This window comes from Oncorhynchus nerka, linkage group LG21 (genome assembly GCF_034236695.1).
Source record: "Oncorhynchus nerka isolate Pitt River linkage group LG21, Oner_Uvic_2.0, whole genome shotgun sequence".
NCBI lineage: Eukaryota > Metazoa > Chordata > Actinopteri > Salmoniformes > Salmonidae > Oncorhynchus > Oncorhynchus nerka.
In genome coordinates this window covers 29,053,342-29,072,246 of record NC_088416.1, presented here as the reverse complement: position 1 = coordinate 29,072,246, position 18,905 = coordinate 29,053,342, and the positions used below count along the sequence as shown (strand labels likewise).

General features: G+C 45.7%; 1 protein-coding gene across 1 annotated transcript in view; it reads left to right on the top strand.

Moving 5' to 3' along the window:
• Window positions 1-6,757: 6,757 nt before the first annotated feature.
• The window catches only part of LOC115104262 (protein shisa-9-like), a 91,834-nt gene continuing 79,686 nt past the window's right edge, over window positions 6,758-18,905 (top strand). Inside the window, exon 1 of the mRNA XM_065006530.1 lies at window positions 6,758-9,546. Within this exon, the coding sequence (XP_064862602.1) occupies window positions 9,005-9,546 (542 nt within the window). The 5' untranslated portion in view covers window positions 6,758-9,004. The remainder of the gene's footprint in view (window positions 9,547-18,905) is intronic.

The following is an 18,905-nucleotide window of genomic DNA, read 5'->3' as shown; positions in this document are numbered from 1 at the left end:
CTGCTATAGACCTATATCCATCCTGCCCTGCCTATCTAAGGTCTTCGAAAGCCAAGTCAACAAACAGGTCACTGACCATCTCGAATCCCACCGTACCTTCTCCGCTGTGCAATCTGGTTTCCGAGCCGGTCACGGGTGCACCTCAGCCACGCTCAAGGTACTAAACGATATCATAACCGCCATCGATAAAAGACAGTACTGTGCAGCCGTCTTCATCGACCTCGCCAAGGCTTTCGACTCTGTCAATCACCATATTCTTATCGGCAGACTCAATAGCCTCGGTTTCTCGGATGACTGCCTTGCCTGGTTCACCAATTACTTTGCAGACAGAGTTCAGTGTGTCAAATCGGAGGGCATGCTGTCCGGTCCTCTGGCAGTCTCTATGGGGGTGCCACAGGGTTCAATTCTCGGGCCGACTCTTTTCTCTGTATATATCAATGATGTTGCTCTTGCTGCGGGCGATTCCCTGATCCACCTCTACGCAGACGACACCATTCTATATACTTTCGGCCCGTCATTGGACACTGTGCTATCTAACCTCCAAACGAGCTTCAATGCCATACAGCACTCCTTCCGTGGCCTCCAACTGCTCTTAAACGCGAGTAAAACCAAATGCATGCTTTTCAACCGATCGCTGCCTGCACCCGCATGCCCGACTAGCATCACCACCCTGGATGGTTCCGACCTTGAATATGTGGACATCTATAAGTACCTAGGTGTCTGGCTAGACTGCAAACTCTCCTTCCAGACTCACATCAAACATCTCCAATCGAAAATCAAATCAAGAGTCGGCTTTCTATTCCGCAACAAAGCCTCCTTCACTCACGCCGCCAAGCTTACCCTAGTAAAACTGACTATCCTACCGATCCTCGATTTCGGCGATGTCATCTACAAAATGGCTTCCAACACTCTACTCAGCAAACTGGATGCAGTCTATCATAGTGCCATCCGTTTTGTCACCAAAGCACCTTATACCACCCACCACTGCGACTTGTATGCTCTAGTCGGCTGGCCCTCGCTACATATTCGTCGCCAGACCCACTGGCTCCAGGTCATCTACAAGTCCATGCTAGGTAAAGCTCCGCCTTATCTCAGTTCACTGGTCACGATGGCAACACCCATCCGTAGCACACGCTCCAGCAGGTGTATCTCACTGATCATCCCTAAAGCCAACACCTCATTTGGCCGCCTCTCGTTCCAGTACTCTGCTGCCTGTGACTGGAATGAACTGCAAAAATCGCTGAAGTTGGAGACTTTTATCTCCCTCACCAACTTCAAACATCAGCTATCCGAGCAGCTAACCGATCGCTGCAGCTGTACATAGTCTATTGGTAAATAGCCCACCCATTTTCACCTACCTCATCCCCATACTGTTTTTATACTGTTTTTTTATTTTATTTATTTATTTACCTTTCTGCTCTTTTGCACACCAATATCTCTACCTGTACATGACCATCTGATCATTTATCACCCCAGTGTTAATCTGCAAAATTGTATTATTCGCCTACCTCATGCCTTTTGCACACATTGTATATAGACTGCCCATTTTTTTTTTTTTCTACTGTGTTATTGACTTGTTAATTGCTTACTCCATGTGTAACTCTGTGTTGTCTGTTCACACTGCTATGCTTTATCTTGGCCAGGTCGCAGTTGCAAATGAGAACTTGTTCTCAACTAGCCTACCTGGTTAAATAAAGGTGAAATAAAAAAATAAAAAAAATAAAATATAAGTGTTAGGTGTGTATATGGGAGGCAAAGTCAAATGCAGGAGTTATAGTGAACAGGCGCATTTTAATACCGGTCAACAACGACAGCACATAAAACATACTAGTGCCAAAAACACGGTAATAACCGTGTAAAACGAACACACAAAGGTATGTACACACCATGTGCTCACACGCAAACACTTTTTCTCGCATGCACAGGAATGAACAAATACTGGAAGTGCTCTGAATGTAACGGTAAGCCATTCACAATCTCCATCTACTATACCATGTCACTTCTAATTTTCAACCCCTCCTTCCAATCATCCTAGGAGGGACACAACCTCCTTCAAAAAACAAACAAGATATGAATGTCTGGAGTGGACCAGATCAATGCTGGGGTGTGCAATGTCTATCCCTGTAGTCAAATGCGTGGGTGTCGGGGGGCCACTCGCTCACATCGGTGCTTGCAGTATCAGAGCGATCAGGAAAAATGGTAGAATAGCCAAAGACATCAATCAGCATCCAGACGTAACAGTATTTTATGCAATAAACTCCCACTGTTTCCTCCCCGAACTCGGCCTGGCAGCTAGGGCCTCTAAACCAGACAATATGCTCCTCTCTCTCTTGGTTTAGACTGTAGGCAGAGTTAAGTTATTAGAGTTGGGTTCAGCCCACCTCTTTTTCTCAATTTTCTCCACCTGTCCATCTCTCCGTCTCTCTTTGTTTTTTTTCTTTCTAGCTATCTGTTTCCCGCCATCTCTTCCTCTCACACCCAACATCCAAGAGACCAGAACCAAAACAAATCCATAGTGAGTGACAGTTACTGACTATAGGACTGATGTTCTGGCTAGAGAGAGAGAGAGAGAGAGAGAGACAGAGGGAGGGAAAGCAACAGAGACAGAGGGAGAGAGAGTGACAGAGAGAGTGGCAGAGACAGAGGGGGGGAGAGTGACAGAGGGAGGGAGAGCGACAGAGACAAAGGGAGGGAGAGTGACAGAGACAGAGGGAGGGAGAGTGACAGAGACAGAGGGAGGGAGGGAGAATGACAGACTGAGGGAGGGAGAGCGACAGAGACAGAGGGAGAGAGAGTGACAGAGACAGGGAGGGAGAGTGACAGAGACAGAGGGAGGGAGAGTGACAGAGGGAGGGAGAGTGACAGAGGGAGGGAGAGTGACAGAGACAGAGAGAGAGAGAGTGACAGAGACAGAGCGATGGAGAGTGACAGAGACAGAGGGAGGGAGAGTGACAGAGACAGAGGGAGAGAGAGTGACAGAGACAGAGGGAGAGAGAGTGACAGAGACAGAGGGAGGGAGAGTGACAGAGACAGATGAATACAGAGGGATGGAAAAAGGAATGATGATGACATGTAATATATTTTGACATTCATCTTTTATTTAGAGCGATGAGAGGGGGAGATCCAGCATGCAACAGGAACAGCTCTCCACTCTCTGTTTAGGAGGGTTTTTTGATGGGAGCAGATTGGTACAATGTGTGCTGCAAAGGCAAAACCAGTCTAAAAGAAATATGAGTGCCACAGGGGTGCTATCAGACCCGGTGAACGGAAATAATAAAATGATTAAAGAGAGAACTCTCGTCTAGCCTGTACCCTCTCTGCCCTCTACCCCCCCTCCCCCCTCCTACCATTCCATCTTTCTGCCGCACCATCCATCTCATCTTTCCCTCTCTCCACTCCTCCCTCACTCCTTCTCCCCCCCCTCCATCTCAATAGATAATTGCAGGCACATGTGCAATATTTCACAGAACAGCAACATTGCCTGATGTCTTTATCAACAGCATACTTTCTTACTGCAGGCAATTTCACACTAGACCTGTAGTCTAGTATGATCCTCAACACTGGGGCCCCCCAAGGGTGCGTTCTCAGCCCTCTCCTGTACTCCCTGTTCACCCATGACTGCGTGGCCCAGCACGCCTCCAACTCAATCATCAAGTTTGCAGACGCCACTACAGTGGTAGGCTTGATTACCGACGAGACGGCCTACAGGCGAGACGGCCTACAGGGAGGAGGTACGGCGAGACGGCCTACAGCGAGACGGCCTTACCGACGAGACGGCCTACAGGGAGGAGGTACGGCGAGACGGCCTTACCGACGAGACGGCCTACAGGGAGGAAGGTACGGCGAGACGGCCTTACCGACGAAACGGCCTACAGGGAGGAGGTGAGGGCCATCGGAGTGTGGTGTCAGGAAAATAACCTCACACTCAACGTCAACAAAACAGAGGAGATGATCATGGACCTCTCCCTATCCTCATCAACGGGACAGTAATGGAGAAGGTGGAAAGTTTTAAGTTCCTTGGCGTACACATCACGGACAAACTGAAATGGTCCACCCACACAGACAGCATGGTGAAGACGGCCTACAGCGAGACGGCCTTACCGACGAGACGGCCTACAGGGAGGAGGTACGGCGAGACGGCCTTACCGACGAGACGGCCTACAGGGAGGAAGGTACGGCGAGACGGCCTTACCGACGAGACGGCCTACAGGGAGGAGGTGAGGGCCATCGGAGTGTGGTGTCAGGAAAATAACCTCACACTCAACGTCAACAAAACAAAGGAGATGATCATGGACCTCTCCCTATCCTCATCAACGGGACAGTAATGGAGAAGGTGGAAAGTTTTAAGTTCCTTGGCGTACACATCACGGACAAACTGAAATGGTCCACCCACACAGACAGCATGGTGAAGACGGCCAACCTCAGGAGGCTGAAGAAATTTAGCTTGTTACCGAAAACACTCACAAACTTTTACAGATGCACAACCGAGAGCATCCTGTTGGGCTGTATCACCGTCTGGTATGGCAACTGCTCCGCCCACAACCACAAGGCTATCCAGAGGGTAGTGCGGTCTGCACAACGCATCACCGGGGGCAAACTACCTGCCCTCCAGGACACCTACAGCACCCAATGTCACAGGAAGGCCAAAAAGATCTTCAAGGACAACCTCCCCCCCCCAAATAAAAAACAGCTTCTATCTCAAGGCCAAAAGACTGTTAAACAGCCATCACTAACATTGAGTGGCTGCTGCCAACATACTGACTCAAAACTCTAGCCACTTTAATAATTAAAAATTGGATGTAATAAATGTATCACTAGTCACTTTAAACAATGCCACTTTATATAATATTTACATACCCTACATTACTCATCCCATATGTATATACTGTACTCTATACCATCTACTGCATCTTGCCTATGCCGCACGGCCATCGCTCATCCATATATTTATATGTATATATTCTTATTCATTCCTTTACACTTGTGTGTATAAGGTAGTTGTTGTGAAATTGTTAGATTACTTGTTAGATATTACTGCACGGTCGGAACTAGAAGCACAAGCATTTCAATACACTCGCATTAACATCTACTAACCATGTTTATGTGACCAATAAAATTTGATTTGAAGTCAGAGAAGAAAACAAACATTAATGAGAGGTGGATGAGATGGAGGAGATGTGAGACTTGGAGAAAGAGGGTATATGACTGCATGTTGCGGAGTTTGTGTGTGTGCATGTGTGTGTGCCAGAGTGCCTTACTGTGTGTATGTCTCTATGCGCTCTGCCAGAAATCCGAAGTGAATTTGGGAAAAGAGGGTTGGTAAGGGTGAGACAGAAGGAGATGCTGTGCAGGGAATAGTGATGGGTAGGCGAAACAACAGTGGCTCAAAGAGAGAAAGAAATAGATGGAGAGATGCAGATATACAGAGAGAGAAGAAGACGGGGGTAGTGAAATTAAACAGAATAAGAGGGAAAAGAAGGGAAAAATGAATATTCAAAAGGAGTATAATGTCTACAGCTTTGAAACAGAATAAAATATTTAGCAGCATCCCTTCGCTATTTTGCTATGTATTCTGATGAGGATGCATATTCGCCTAGAACACACGAAGAAGACCCAACGGCGCCTCTTCTACCAAATCTAGTTCATGTACTACATTAAATCAGGGATTATTCCAAATTCATACAATGTTGCATCTCTCTCTCCTTTCTCTTTGTCCCTCTCTTTTCTTCCTAATCTCTCAGGCCTTGCTCTCTGCCTTTCCTGCAGAATATCATTTTCCTAGCCTTCAAATATCTCCTTTTCTCTAATCTCCCACGCCACCTTGTCTCTCACTCTTTCGTCTGTTATCTATCTTCCCTTCCTCTACTATCTGGCTTGCTCCCTCTCACTCTCCATCTATTCCTTCTCCTTTCCTTAATCCCCCTCCAATCCATCCCTCCTGCAATCTAATAATTCCTCTCCCCCTGCTCTCCAGTCCCTGTTCCGTTATTTATTTATTTCTCTCTCTCTCTCTCTCTCTCTCTCTCTCTCTCTCTCTCTCTCTCCCTCTCTCCCTCTCTCTCTCTCTCTCTTTCTCTCTCTCTCTCTCTCTCTCTCTCTCTCTCTCTCTCTCTCTCTCCCCCTCTCCCTCTCCCCCTCTCCCTCTCCCTCTACTCTCCTTTGCTCACCCCCTCCCTCTCCTCTCTCTCTCACTCACTCCCTCACTAAATCAAATCCTGCAGCACATGTTAGAGACATGCTCACACAAAGACCAGGGGGATGCATAGGCATTAGCACAAGCATGCTCACATAAAGACCAGGAGGGTACATAGGCATTAGCAAATTCACGCTCACACATGGACACATGCAGTCAGCATCACTGCACTCATCTGTTGAACCGAGGGGGGTTTAGAAAGAGAGGAGGGGGAAATGGATAGGGATAGAGGATGGAGGCAAGGTAAAAGGTTAGACGGGGGGTAAAAATAAATGAGGGGATAAAAAAACAAAAGAGAACAGAACGAGAGAAAGGAAGAGAGAAGGGGAAAGATGTAAAGAGAGAGATTTGGAAGGAGAGAGTACAAAAAACATGGGACACAGCCTAGGGAGGAGGGTGTCAGTGACAGAGAGAGAGGGGGGAGGGGGAGTCAGCAAGAGAGGTGCGCTCATTCGCTCACGAGAGCGAGTGAGAGATAGCGAGAGAGAGAGAGCGAGGGAGAGAGCGTGTGAGCATTTAGTCCTGCCAGAGCACAGTAGTGCAACATCAACGGAAACGGGATAAAGAAGCTCTGTGCGAGGGACAAGGGAAACAGAGGAATACACTTCTGAAGAAAAACAAAGAGGGGATGGAATGAAAAAAAGCATCCTACTGCTGTTGGTTATCCTGTTTCATCCAATTTCTGTTGGAGAATTCCATAAGCAAAGAAACAGAGAAAACACATACATGTGATATATATATAAAATTCCTATACATATATATCAAATTATGCCTGTTTTCACAGAAGCTGCTTTTGGGGAAGGACTGTGTTGAGGTCCCTTGCATAACAATTGGAAGACTGCTTTAATGTGCAGCATTTGGTAAAACTGTTGCATATTAATGCTTTTTGCAAATGAGCGTGATAAAAGACCACAAACAACACAAACAGCTTTGCTGCAGTCCCATTTTTGAAGGCTTCTTGAAAACAGGATTTTGCATTGCCTTTTGTTGTCGCCTCTCCAGTTATCCTGCCCTTGGAACATGCTGGGGAGTTGAGGCTTGGGTGTGTTGCATGGACCGCAGTCCACAGGCTCAGTAATACCTTCCTGTATTCACAGCAGTAACACGGCAGAAAGCCTGCTCTTTAGTTGTGTCTGAAAGAGGGAGAGGTAAGTGAGGAAGACAGAGGAAAGCAGAGAGCAAGAAACAACAAAAAGCATCAGAGAGGGATTATGGAGTCGTGGTAAATAAACGAAGACAAGGAAAACAAGGAAGGGACTACAGTAGAGAAGTGGGACACTACGTAGAAATGTAATTACACCACATGTTCGCTCAAAAGTGAGCTTCTCATAAATTTAGACTAGGGAGGACTGGACTAGACTCCACAGGCTGGGGGGATTGTTCAGCACGCTGCCCTTGTCATTCCCCTATCCCCTGCTTGGTAGCACTTGTGGGGTTGTAGTTGTCTGGCAGCAGAGCTGTATTGGTGACCCCATCCTTTTAGGTTCTCTCTCAGGTGTGGTGTGGAGCCGATCCGACAGCACCAAGAGAAATCCACAACAACAGAGAGTGACTGGACCCCCATCCCTCTAAACCCATTAAGCCAAACTGACACTGACGGAGCGCTGTCGCCTATGGATTTGAATGTGTGTGTGTGTGTGTGTCTGTGAGAGTGTGTGCATGTGTGTGTGAGCGTGTGGGATAAAGGCTGCCTGCCTCAGGTGCTGAGGACTGCTTTTAAATCTGGACTAAATCATCATTTCAGTTTAGATCTCGTAGGACAATATTGAAGAACTGCAGGCTGTGCTTTCGCTGGAGGCGGTGGAAACAAAAACCCACATACTTTTTTTTCTGGCATAATACAATATTGAAGACCAATTGTAGAATAGCATCTAACTGGAATTGCACATCTGGAAAGGAAAGGAATGAGAGCATCATGTTGCACTTAGCAAAGGGATTAAAAATGTCTACAAGAAAAATAACAAAGAATCAAATGAACATTCAGGTGGAGACCAGGCAGTTGCTAGAGGCAAGATAATCTGAGAGGTGAATATCAACAACTAACATATTTATAGATTATGACAAGTGGATTATCTGGAAGTTCCAGTGCTTTGCCCTTTCCCCCTCTTCAGCATTGATTAATGCTTGGCAGGGCAATTATCAAAATCTGTGTGTCCCTCTCCTAAATGAAGACGTTTACAGAAAGGAGCTTGGAGCCTTGAGGAATCTGCTTTCCCGCTGGCGCTGTTGGGATTCCAAATCTCTCTGGTTTACGGATAACATTTTTCCTATTGTGGTGAGATTTCTTTTAAATGCCACGGGCCAGTTCATTTCTGGGTGACACCTCCTAAACTGGAGGTGCTCCAGATTTCAGATCACATCTGCTATAGACATTTGGCAGAAAAGGGCGGTATTTTTGCAACGCTGCCAGAACTGTGTGTCTGAGTCTGGGACTGAATCACTGGGGACTCATTTGTGAGGAGCAGGTTGAGATTCGAGGTTAGTTTGTTTCACTTACTTGCTCATCCCCCTTCTTGATGGCAATTTATGACTTCACACTGAGCCTCCTGTACCTGAGTGTCGTAATAACTCTCAGCAAGGTAATTGAAAGCTCTTATTCTTTCAGGCAGCTGCTATGAATATAGGCTAATCCATAAGCTCTCAACTCCTTTTCAAATCTCTAGTGTATGAAATACCGAAAAGGCTATTTTTCCATGTCAATTTTTTTGGGCCAGTAAGAAGCCTGCGTTTCTGAAGTTGGTGTTAATTGGCCTGCACCAGCTTTGAGACACTTCAGCAACTGAACAGAAGCAGCATCCACAGGTATCAAACATGGCTGCCCATTCTGTGCTCATCTGCCTCGCCTTCAGCTTTCTGCTGGGCTTCACTTCACTGGGCCAGAACTCTAGGGAGGCTGGGACCGATGCCCAGGCCACCAACCAGACGGCAGCCACCTCTAATTCTCTGGAGGCTACGCTGGCCACTCCGGTAGCGGAGGACCAGACCATCCCAATGATAGGCAGCCGCTGCCGGGGCTACTACGACGTCATGGGCCAATGGGACCCACCGTTCAACTGCAACGCTGGCGTCTACCTGTTCTGCTGCGGCTCCTGCTTTTACCGCTTCTGCTGCCAGTTTAAGGTGCACAGCCTGGAGCAGGAGTCCTGCTCCAACTACGACACGCCCGTCTGGGCCAACACCGGCAAGCCGGCAGCCCCCGTCACTGAGGTGCAGGAGGAGCCCGACCGAGACCGCACCCATATGATCGTCTACATCATCTGTGGCGTGGTGGCCATCATGGTGCTGGTGGGCATCTTCACCAAGCTGGGCCTGGAGAAGAGCAGAGGTGGCCAGACAGACATGACCAACTCTAGGTAAGAGAGTAGCAGGGGTCATGGGCCAGTGGGACAGGGTGGCTGGGGGGCAGGGTGGATGTGGTTGTGTTCTTACAAGCGATAATAAGTGTGAACATGGAGTGTTTGCGTAAAGCTATTTGTGGAGAGCCCAGACTATGGCTTCTAGTACACTGTGAGGGAATTCGAGCTGGTTTTTTTGGTGGACTATTGACATGCGCTGGCTGGCGCACTGCCAAGGGCTAATTCTAGTTCAGCGAAAGTGAAGGGAGGGCTGGGTGTGACTGGCCGTACTATTGGTTGTTAAGAATTAGACCATAGGGATGGCGTTAATACAAGTCATTACCGGATCTCTCAATTGGGGGAGGAGGACTTCAACCACACCAGTATTATTATTGAGAGAAAAGAGGGCCCAGTCACACCCTCGCAGGCTCTGTTTTATCAGAGGAGACAAGCTGCAGGGCTGAGGGGGTGAGAGAGAGAGACATGAGCCTCCAATACCCGAGTCATCTGCTGTGTTGATGAGCCCAATGACAAAGGCGGGGGGGAATGGAAAGGCAATCCATTGGAGCGTGAGGCTGGGCAGCCATAATTTCCCCTGATTTACCATAGTGCGCAGGGTTGTTTTTACAAGACTCGATGAAGGCGTCCTGCCATCCTACAACAGGCGGGGTGTGGGGGAGGGGGACAGAGAGAGGGGCAGAGGGTGGTATCTTATTGATCAGCAGGGAGAAAGCCAATCAGGTCAGTCAGCCAGTTGTCCCAGTCACTGGGCCCATTGATTCACTGAGACCCCAATTTCAAGGTTGTGGGCGGCTAAAACACGCACACAAACATTGTAGATGCCTGGGGATAGTTTTAATTACGTTACTTGAACAAAAACAGACTTTAATAAACTATGACTTTCCAAAGTGTTTTAGCTTGTGTGTGTGTGTGTGTGTGTGTGTGTGTGTGTGTGTGTGTGTGTGTGTGTGTGTGTGTGTGCATCCTGCGGTAAAGCTTTCTTACAGCGTAACAGAATATGTCTGGTGTTTGTTGTGCATTCAAAGAGTAATTGATTTTATTTATTCAAAATGCCTTTCAACAGCTGAATGTTATTGAATGCTGTATACTATAGCACAGTATGGATGGGAGATTGAATAAGATGAGCACACATTTTAAGAACGGTTTTCTGTTATCAGATATTCTATTGTTGAAAGTGTAGTAAACTACCTGTGAAATTGATCATTCATACTTTCTAAGTGGGACATGTTTCTAAGATAAAGAGACATCAAAACTATGACATAACACATATGGAATCATGTAGTAAACTACCTGTGAAACTACCTGTGAAATACATTTGGATTAGTTTAAAACGTTTTTGGTTATAACATGATTCCATATGTGTTATTTCATAGTTTTGGTGTGTTCACTATTATTCTACAACGTAGAACATATTTAAACTAAAGAAAACTCCTTGAATGAGTAGGTGTGTCCAAACTTTTGCCTGATACTGTACTTGTGTGAGATAGTGTTTTTATAGGCCTAGTACTGCTCAGCGTGGGAGATAGTGTTTTTATAGGCCTAGTACTGCTCAGCGTGGGAGATAGTGTTTTTATAGGCCTAGTACTGCTCAGCGTGGGAGAGTTTACCATCACTGTACCACTGCTTGCAAGACACATATCCCATCATTCCCTCAGTAGTTCTTTCACCATTTTTATTCAAACCTCTTGCGTTTGAACCGCATCCCAGGCCTCCTTGCAGCCCTGTTCTCCTGCACCACGGTTCTCCTGCACCACAGTTCCCCTGCACCACGGTTCCCCTGCACCACGGTTCCCCTGCACCACGGTTCCCCTGCACCACGGTTACCCTGCACCAGGGTTCTCCTGCACCAGGGTTCCCCTGCACCACGGTTCCCCTGCACCACGGTTCCCCTGCACCAGGGTTCCCCTGCACCACGGTTCCCCTGCACCACGGTTCCCCTGCACCAGGGTTCCTGAGCGGGTACATGTGTTTGTTTGTTCCCTCATAGTGAGCCTCATAGTCTCCAGCACACATTCAGTGAAATGCTACACAGAGATATAAAACATGCATCATGTCCTTTAATGCGCTGATTCCGGTTCGGGTAGAGAATTATTAATGTGCCAAGCCAACTTCAACTCAGCTAATCTCGTGCATGGCTTAGTCTGATGTGGATGAGCGGGGAGAGAGTGCTTTGCGTTTCCCTCCAGATTCAGATATCGAACTGGAGGGGATTTATGGCCCACACCATTAGCTCCTGACGTTTCTAGCAGGTTGTATGTGCAGCACAGCAGGCTTAGTCCCTCGATGAGGACAAAACATTTCATAGTTTGAAGGGTGAAATATTTCAGCTCTGTCTCAAGCTTTAAGAAATGTAATTTCATGTCCTGTGTGTTTACAAGATGCTTTTACCTACCAGTGAGTGGCTCACCTGTTTAAATCCTTTTCAAAGGCTATTCCATTAATGCGGCTGGATGTTCACCTTGAGCAATTCAGCTTATCCTCAAGGGCACGGCAGCAGCCTGTCCCACCAGGACTCTAAACAGCCAATACTTAGAATACTATTCTAACAATTCCCACCACTGCTCTTGATCATTAATAGCCAATGGTTGCCTGGCTACCCATCCACATCTCTCTGCCCAACTGATGTTTCTTCTCCACGATGAGTCTGGATTTGCCTCCCTCCCCGACGATTTCTAGAATGCAAACACACTCTGACCGCTTTGATTGGTCCCAGACAACGATGGGTTGGGCCAGAGCCGGCCTACATGATGACATTATCAAATTTGATCCTCTGATTGGTCAGACTTGTTAGAGACGATCCAATCGCTGATTCATTTATTTTGTACAATGCCCCTCATTTTGAAGTCACACAAATGACTTTAGGATGGAGGTTTTAAACTGAATGTATGTAGTGATCGATAGAGCAGTGGAATTCAATTCAGGGTGAGTCATCAGGCAAAACCAATGCCAGCAGGACAGAAAAAAAATATGCAAATATTTGAAAACAGAGAAAAAAACGTGTGGTTGCCTTCAACAATTTAAAAGGACAACTATTGATGTGAAGAATATTCCTCCAGTATAGTCTTCAACAGGGGATTTAACATTATGAATACTGTCACCTCTTTCTCCACAGACGTCCCTGATGCATATGCAAAACAGCATTCTATGCCCTATTATTTTCCACTAAGCACTTAACACAAAAACCCAAATGAACACTTTGATGCTTTCTCGAACAACAAAATAACCCTCCCGCAGTGCAGTCAGACCAAATTCTTTATCTTATGAACCCCCGCATTCGGTGTAGCTGAGCGAAAGAAAGAATCAAACTTATTCCAATTAATAATGCATGGGCGCTTGTTTGGAGCCATGCATCGTCTGCGGCTGGCCTTGTTGTCCCTTGGGACTGAGGCCACTGTCCGTCACTTCATGTCAGTCACTGCGCACTGAGTGTACTTTGGTGTTCGATACCGCTCTATTGGAAAATAAGAGGCCTTAGACAGTGATTCACTGACAGCCAGGAGCTCGTCTGATTTGTGGATCTACTCAGTGAGGGGTTGAAATATTGTTTCCTGGGGACAAACACTGCCATCCATATAGAGGCTTGAAAACAGAAACTCTACAGAGGAATCCATGCGAGGGCAGAGCCATTATGGCTCTGGTGTGAACACTGTACTCAGAGATGCCAACAGGTGAACGACTTTAGGCTTGAGTGCAAAAACTGGTTCCAGTGAGGAGCAGCCATTCACAGCCTTCTATTTACCTTCTGTGGACACCCACCCGCTCACACATGCACACATGCACACATGCACACACAAACACACGTGTTCATAATAATTGATTCTGTGTGCACTTCACAGAAACATTGGCAATGCACCATTTACAGAAATACACCGTATACCCATGACGACATGGTTGCTAACATGTATCAGGGCTCAACACGCCCTAGAACACCTTCCTAATACTGCGTTGCACCCCACCCCCACCCCCTTTTGCCCTTAGAACAGACTCAATTCGTCAGGGCACGGACTCTACAAGGTGTCGAAAGCGTGCCCATGTTGACTCCAATGCTTCCCACAGTTGTGTCAAGTTGGCTGGATGTCCTTTGGGTGGTGGACCATTCTTGATACACACAGGAAATTGTTGAGCGTGAAAAACCCAGCAGGATTGCAGTACTTGACACAAACAGGTGTGCCTGGCACCTACTACCATACCTCGTTCTAAGGCACTTAAATATTTTGTCTTTCCCATTCACCTTCTGAATGGCACACATTGAAGTGTTTTTAACAAGTGACATCAATAAGGTATCATAGCTTTCACCTAGATTCACCTGGTCAGTCAGGTGTTCTTCATGTTTTGTATACTCAGTGTATTTTTGATTACTAAATTAATTACTCCAATCAGAATTGGATAAGAGGCCAACATTGGAATAATATTCAAATCTATTTTTCATGTTCTGGGGAGTTTTTCCTAGCCACCTGCATTGCTTGCTGTTTGGGGTTTTAGGCTGGGTTTCTGTACAGCACTTTGTGACATAAGCTGATGCAGAATAGTTGAGGGAATTATTTTGTAAACATTTACTTAATATGCCACTGAAACCAGCATTTTTCTCATATTCCATTGGTTTTCAAATCAAGGTGATTTTATTGTCAAAAGGCATAATCCTAGTCACGTTAGTAGGGTGGTGTGGAGTTAACACCCCCCCGTTAATAATCACAAAACACACTTTGTCAGTAAATGTTTTTTTTAACACTTTCAGTGGATGCCACTAGTTTTGCTCAACTAAAAATGTAATCTGTTTCATCTCGAATGTTTAATTCACTCCAACAAAACCATTGAGATACTTTGATGTAATATTTTGTCATTTAGAAAAATATCCCCTAGGGCAATCAATGCAAGTCAATGGCACGTATACTAGCATTTTTCAAATCATGTCCAAATCAACTATAAGTTACTTACTTGAGTTACACAATCAATTTTGAGATACTTCAGGGTGATTTAGACAGGAAGATCTCATAATAGTGAGGTTATTAACAGTGAGATGTGCAATGTCATTTTGTTCCAATATTGAATTATTTAATTAAAATAAGATACCTAGACTTAACTTCTAATCCGAAATAAAACTTGTAAAATAGATTTTAACACACTAGTTTTCAGGGGGCGTTTTGCCCTGATAGTGGGGCAAAATGCCCCCTTCCTAAAAAGTTTGAGTTTTTATTGAATAAAAACAAAAAATCTGCTCACTTATTTCCTTGCAATTGTGTGCTTAATATACATTGTGTGCCTAGTATACACATATATCTACATCTTACCAAACTAGACAAAATAGACATTTCCTTTAAAGAAAAAAAATTCACCCAAAACCACTCATTCCCTTAATTTACAGTGTCAAATAACATACTTGAGATTAATATCTTTTGGAGAACAAATGTTTCATTTTGGTATTATAAAAAGGTCGGTAGCAACATGGAATAACATTGTTGAAATCTGTAGCATCACAAGTTGACTACTAAATCCAAAATGCAACGCTCTATGGAATGGCTGGCTAGCAAATATAGCTACACAGAATAATACCAAAGACAATATCAGCATGTAAAGTAGATAGTTAGTTGAAAGTCACCTAAACAAACTGCACTATCAATTTACGAGTCTACAATCTCACCATGTTCAACCTGCAGATCGATGTGCCTCACAGAGTGGAGACTGACATTTGCAACGGCAGATATACTTTTGAGGAGATGGGAAACATTACCATACATTTTTTTTTACTTGACCTTGTGAATAATTAAAAAATCTGTCCTACTAAAAAAATGTAATGTTAAGCCCTGATGTATGCACACAAACTCATATGCCTACACACAGACACACACACACACACACACACACACACACACACACACACACACACACACACACACACACACACACACTGATAAAACACGTTTGACAGCAGGTGGTCCCTAGGCATTTCCTTTAGCCTTTCCTGGTATATCCCTCCTCACTTCGAATTGTCCTGTCCTTTCACTCCCTTCATCCAATGTCTCTATCCTTTACTCTCGGACCCCTTTCTGGTGGCCCCCTGTGTGCCGTCTGTCGCTCCAGATCAGTTTGGGGGAGCGGTCCGTAAAGCAGTCAGGAGAGATGGGAGAGGCTGCTGCTCCAAAGTGGATTTTGCATTAGGTGTGTCCTGGATACGGTGGGACTGGGACCACCTCCAGGGTGTAGGTAATGAGGGCAGGCAGGGACGCTCAGATGTGCTATGTGCGCGGCATTAGTTACAGTCTTTTCCACGCATACACACACACACGTGAGCATACAAACAAAATGTGTTATAGTCCAATAAAACTCAACTCAAACTGTCTGCTAGCACTAATAAGTCCTAGAACACCTAGACACCACAGGAGGCTGGTGGCACCTTAATTGAGGAGAACAGGCTCGTGGTAATGACTGGAATGGAATAGGTGGAATGGTCTGATTCCATTTGCCCCGTTCCGGACCTTTATTATGAGCTGTTCTCCTCTCAGCAGCCTCCACTGCTAGACACTACACCGAGATTTTATACAGAAACAACCCCAGAACGTTTTATCCCAGGCTTTGTGGGAGTGACATCACTTAGAAGGCCACACCACACCCCAGTGCAGAGCCTCACAGTGAGAGCTGCAGAATACTGAGGACCACAGCTCAACTGTGGCTGCATTATTCCAAAGCTACCTCTCACACACATTATCCTAAAGGCAAACTAACACAGCATAGATAGACGCATACAAGACATGAGGTTTACTAAAACTGTACTACAGCGTGGTTTTGACTTGAATATGAAAGTCAGCAGATAACTCTTGATAGTAGGCTTTTTATTTATGTAACTGGAGACTAACTGCTAAAATACTGTATTTTTTCGTTGTGAGACAAGCCGTTTGAGTAGATGGGACATGTGCATAGTAACACATAACACTACAGTAATAATTCAGTATAGGCTTTGCAAATAGTGAGGACTACAAACTGCCACTATGTGTGTGTGTGTGTGTGTGTGTCTGTGTCTGCGTGTGTGTAGAGAGTGCATATGATTGTGTATACCGGCGGCTGGGACATGCAGTACAGCCCGGGTCCTGTTTTCACTCGACTGGGCCGGGTAATGGGCAAAACCAGGGAGGATTGACACAGTGCCCAAGCCACAGTGACAGAACATCAACAGCTAACTTGTAGCGATTTGTTGGAGCGGACTCAGTACCAAGCACTATCAGAGCTTCAGTCTTTATCGGACCAGCAAACCCCAAACCCATTCAGTTTACCCTCCCATCCATCCTCAACCCTCTCTCCATCCTCTCGGTAATCACCTAGGCCCTTATCGTTCACACCATCGGCTAGAGCCTGAAAAACACAGCAGACACAAGAAAAAACAAGAGAGAGATGAGTATCAGTGAAACTCTGCTCGGGCCTCGAGGGGGAAACGGGCAAAGCAGCGTGCTTCTTTATTTTCCTTTCATCTGTTTCTCCCTCCCTTCCCCTCGTTCCCCCTCGTTCCCCCTCGTTCCCTCCGCTCCTCCACTGCTCATTCATCCTGAACTCTTTGGTGGTGTTAGGGACGGCAGTGTGACTGAAGGCCTTTCTAAGACCAAATGCCGTGTAAATGGTCGCAATGACAGACCCGTTAGGGTTCATTTGCTGTGGTGGAGAGAGACCAGAGACTGACTGACCCCACTGCAGGGAATAACGACCCCGGGGTAGGACCGGCCATGGCTAGATCTGTACACTGGTACTGATTTATCTTTTGTCCATTGTACCGTGTTCTCATTTCAAGCTAAATGTACAGAATGAAAGAGGAGCATGGTCTGTAAAGCACACATTGAGGAACATTTTCAGAACTGTAAGTGAAGGGCCCTGTTGAAAACCAAAGCACCTCTCTGCTTCCAGTTACATTACATAGCCTGGGCTTCGACAAAATCTCTCTTTCAACGCCTAAAGCATCACCTGAATGCGGATGTCCACTCTCAAAAGGCCTTGTGGAGTAACGCCCGTCTGTCTGGTATAATCACCCCGGCAGTTTCACACTTTTTCGCTGGAATGCTGCAGTCATTCATCTCGACTGGGCTAGATTTCCCTCACGATCTCACTCCAATGTTTGTTGAGGCTTTGGTGCACTGTGATTGATGGCCAGGCAAACCCACGGCTGGTGCAGACAACCCCGGTAATCATAGTCTCTCCAGCCGGTCTGGAGACGCTCCGAGAGACGGCCCCTTGTCTCCCAGGGGTCACTTATGTTTGAGGTAGGTTATATCTCTAATATCTCCTATATCAAATGGAGGAGGTCTGGACAATCAAGCGTTGGCATGGGGGATCCAAGTGGTTAAAAATATCACTCAGTTCCATCCAGTGGTGTATCTTATGAGATCCGTGAATGGTGGGCGGAGGCGTCTGTTACTGGGGATTCAGTTTAAAAGGAACTTGATACACTTCTTAGATCCTCAACGTGGTGAAGGGGTCAAAACACCATCTCTCTGATCTTAATCACTCCTTTCATCTGTTTCAGGGCTCTTCATGACGATTAAGACTTCCTTAGTGTGATAATGATTAAATACACTGTGCACCACTGCACCTAAATCCTTAAGCACCTACTCAATAGTGATGCACGGGTCAACTCAGAACCACGGGGCCCACGGGTTTCAGCAGTGTTCAGGAATGTTTTTTTAATCAAGTTTTATATTCTCATACACCTGCAAGATACTTACTAGAAGTACATCCCTTTTCACTTGAAAGATTTGTCATTATCATACTAACTCTACTACTACCTTGACTCTTTTAATTCAAAATACTATGTAAACACTGCCCTTCGCACTCCATAAACCATGCTGCTTTCAAACTCCGGAAGTTTGAAAGCTGTTGTACAGCTTGTACAGCAAAATTGTACACACAGTGAAGTTCAGCAAAAGTGGTACTGTCAATACTGTTATGCATACTAATTACTCTGCGGTCATATCAATGTAGCCAATGACAGTGTCACAATGACGCAACAGTCAGATCAATGACAGAGGGTTCCCACACTGATAGCTACTGTATGTGTATGAGTGTGAGTGTGAGTGTGAGTGTGAGTGTGAGTGTGAGAGAGAGAGAGAGAGAGAGAGAGAGAGAGAGAGAAAGAAAGAAAGAAAGAAAGAAAGAAAGAAAGAAAGAAAGAAAGAAAGAAAGAAAGAAAGAAAGAAAGAAAGAAAGAAAGAAAGAAGAGAGTGAGTGAGTGAGTGAGAGAGAGAGAGAGAGAGAGAGAGAGAGAGGCGATGTGCCCTTGAGCTAGACACAGGACACAATAGAATACTCCCATTGGCCCAATGAAAAATAAGAAGTCAATGAGAAGCGACATGAAAACTAAGATTCTGCATGTGGAGTAG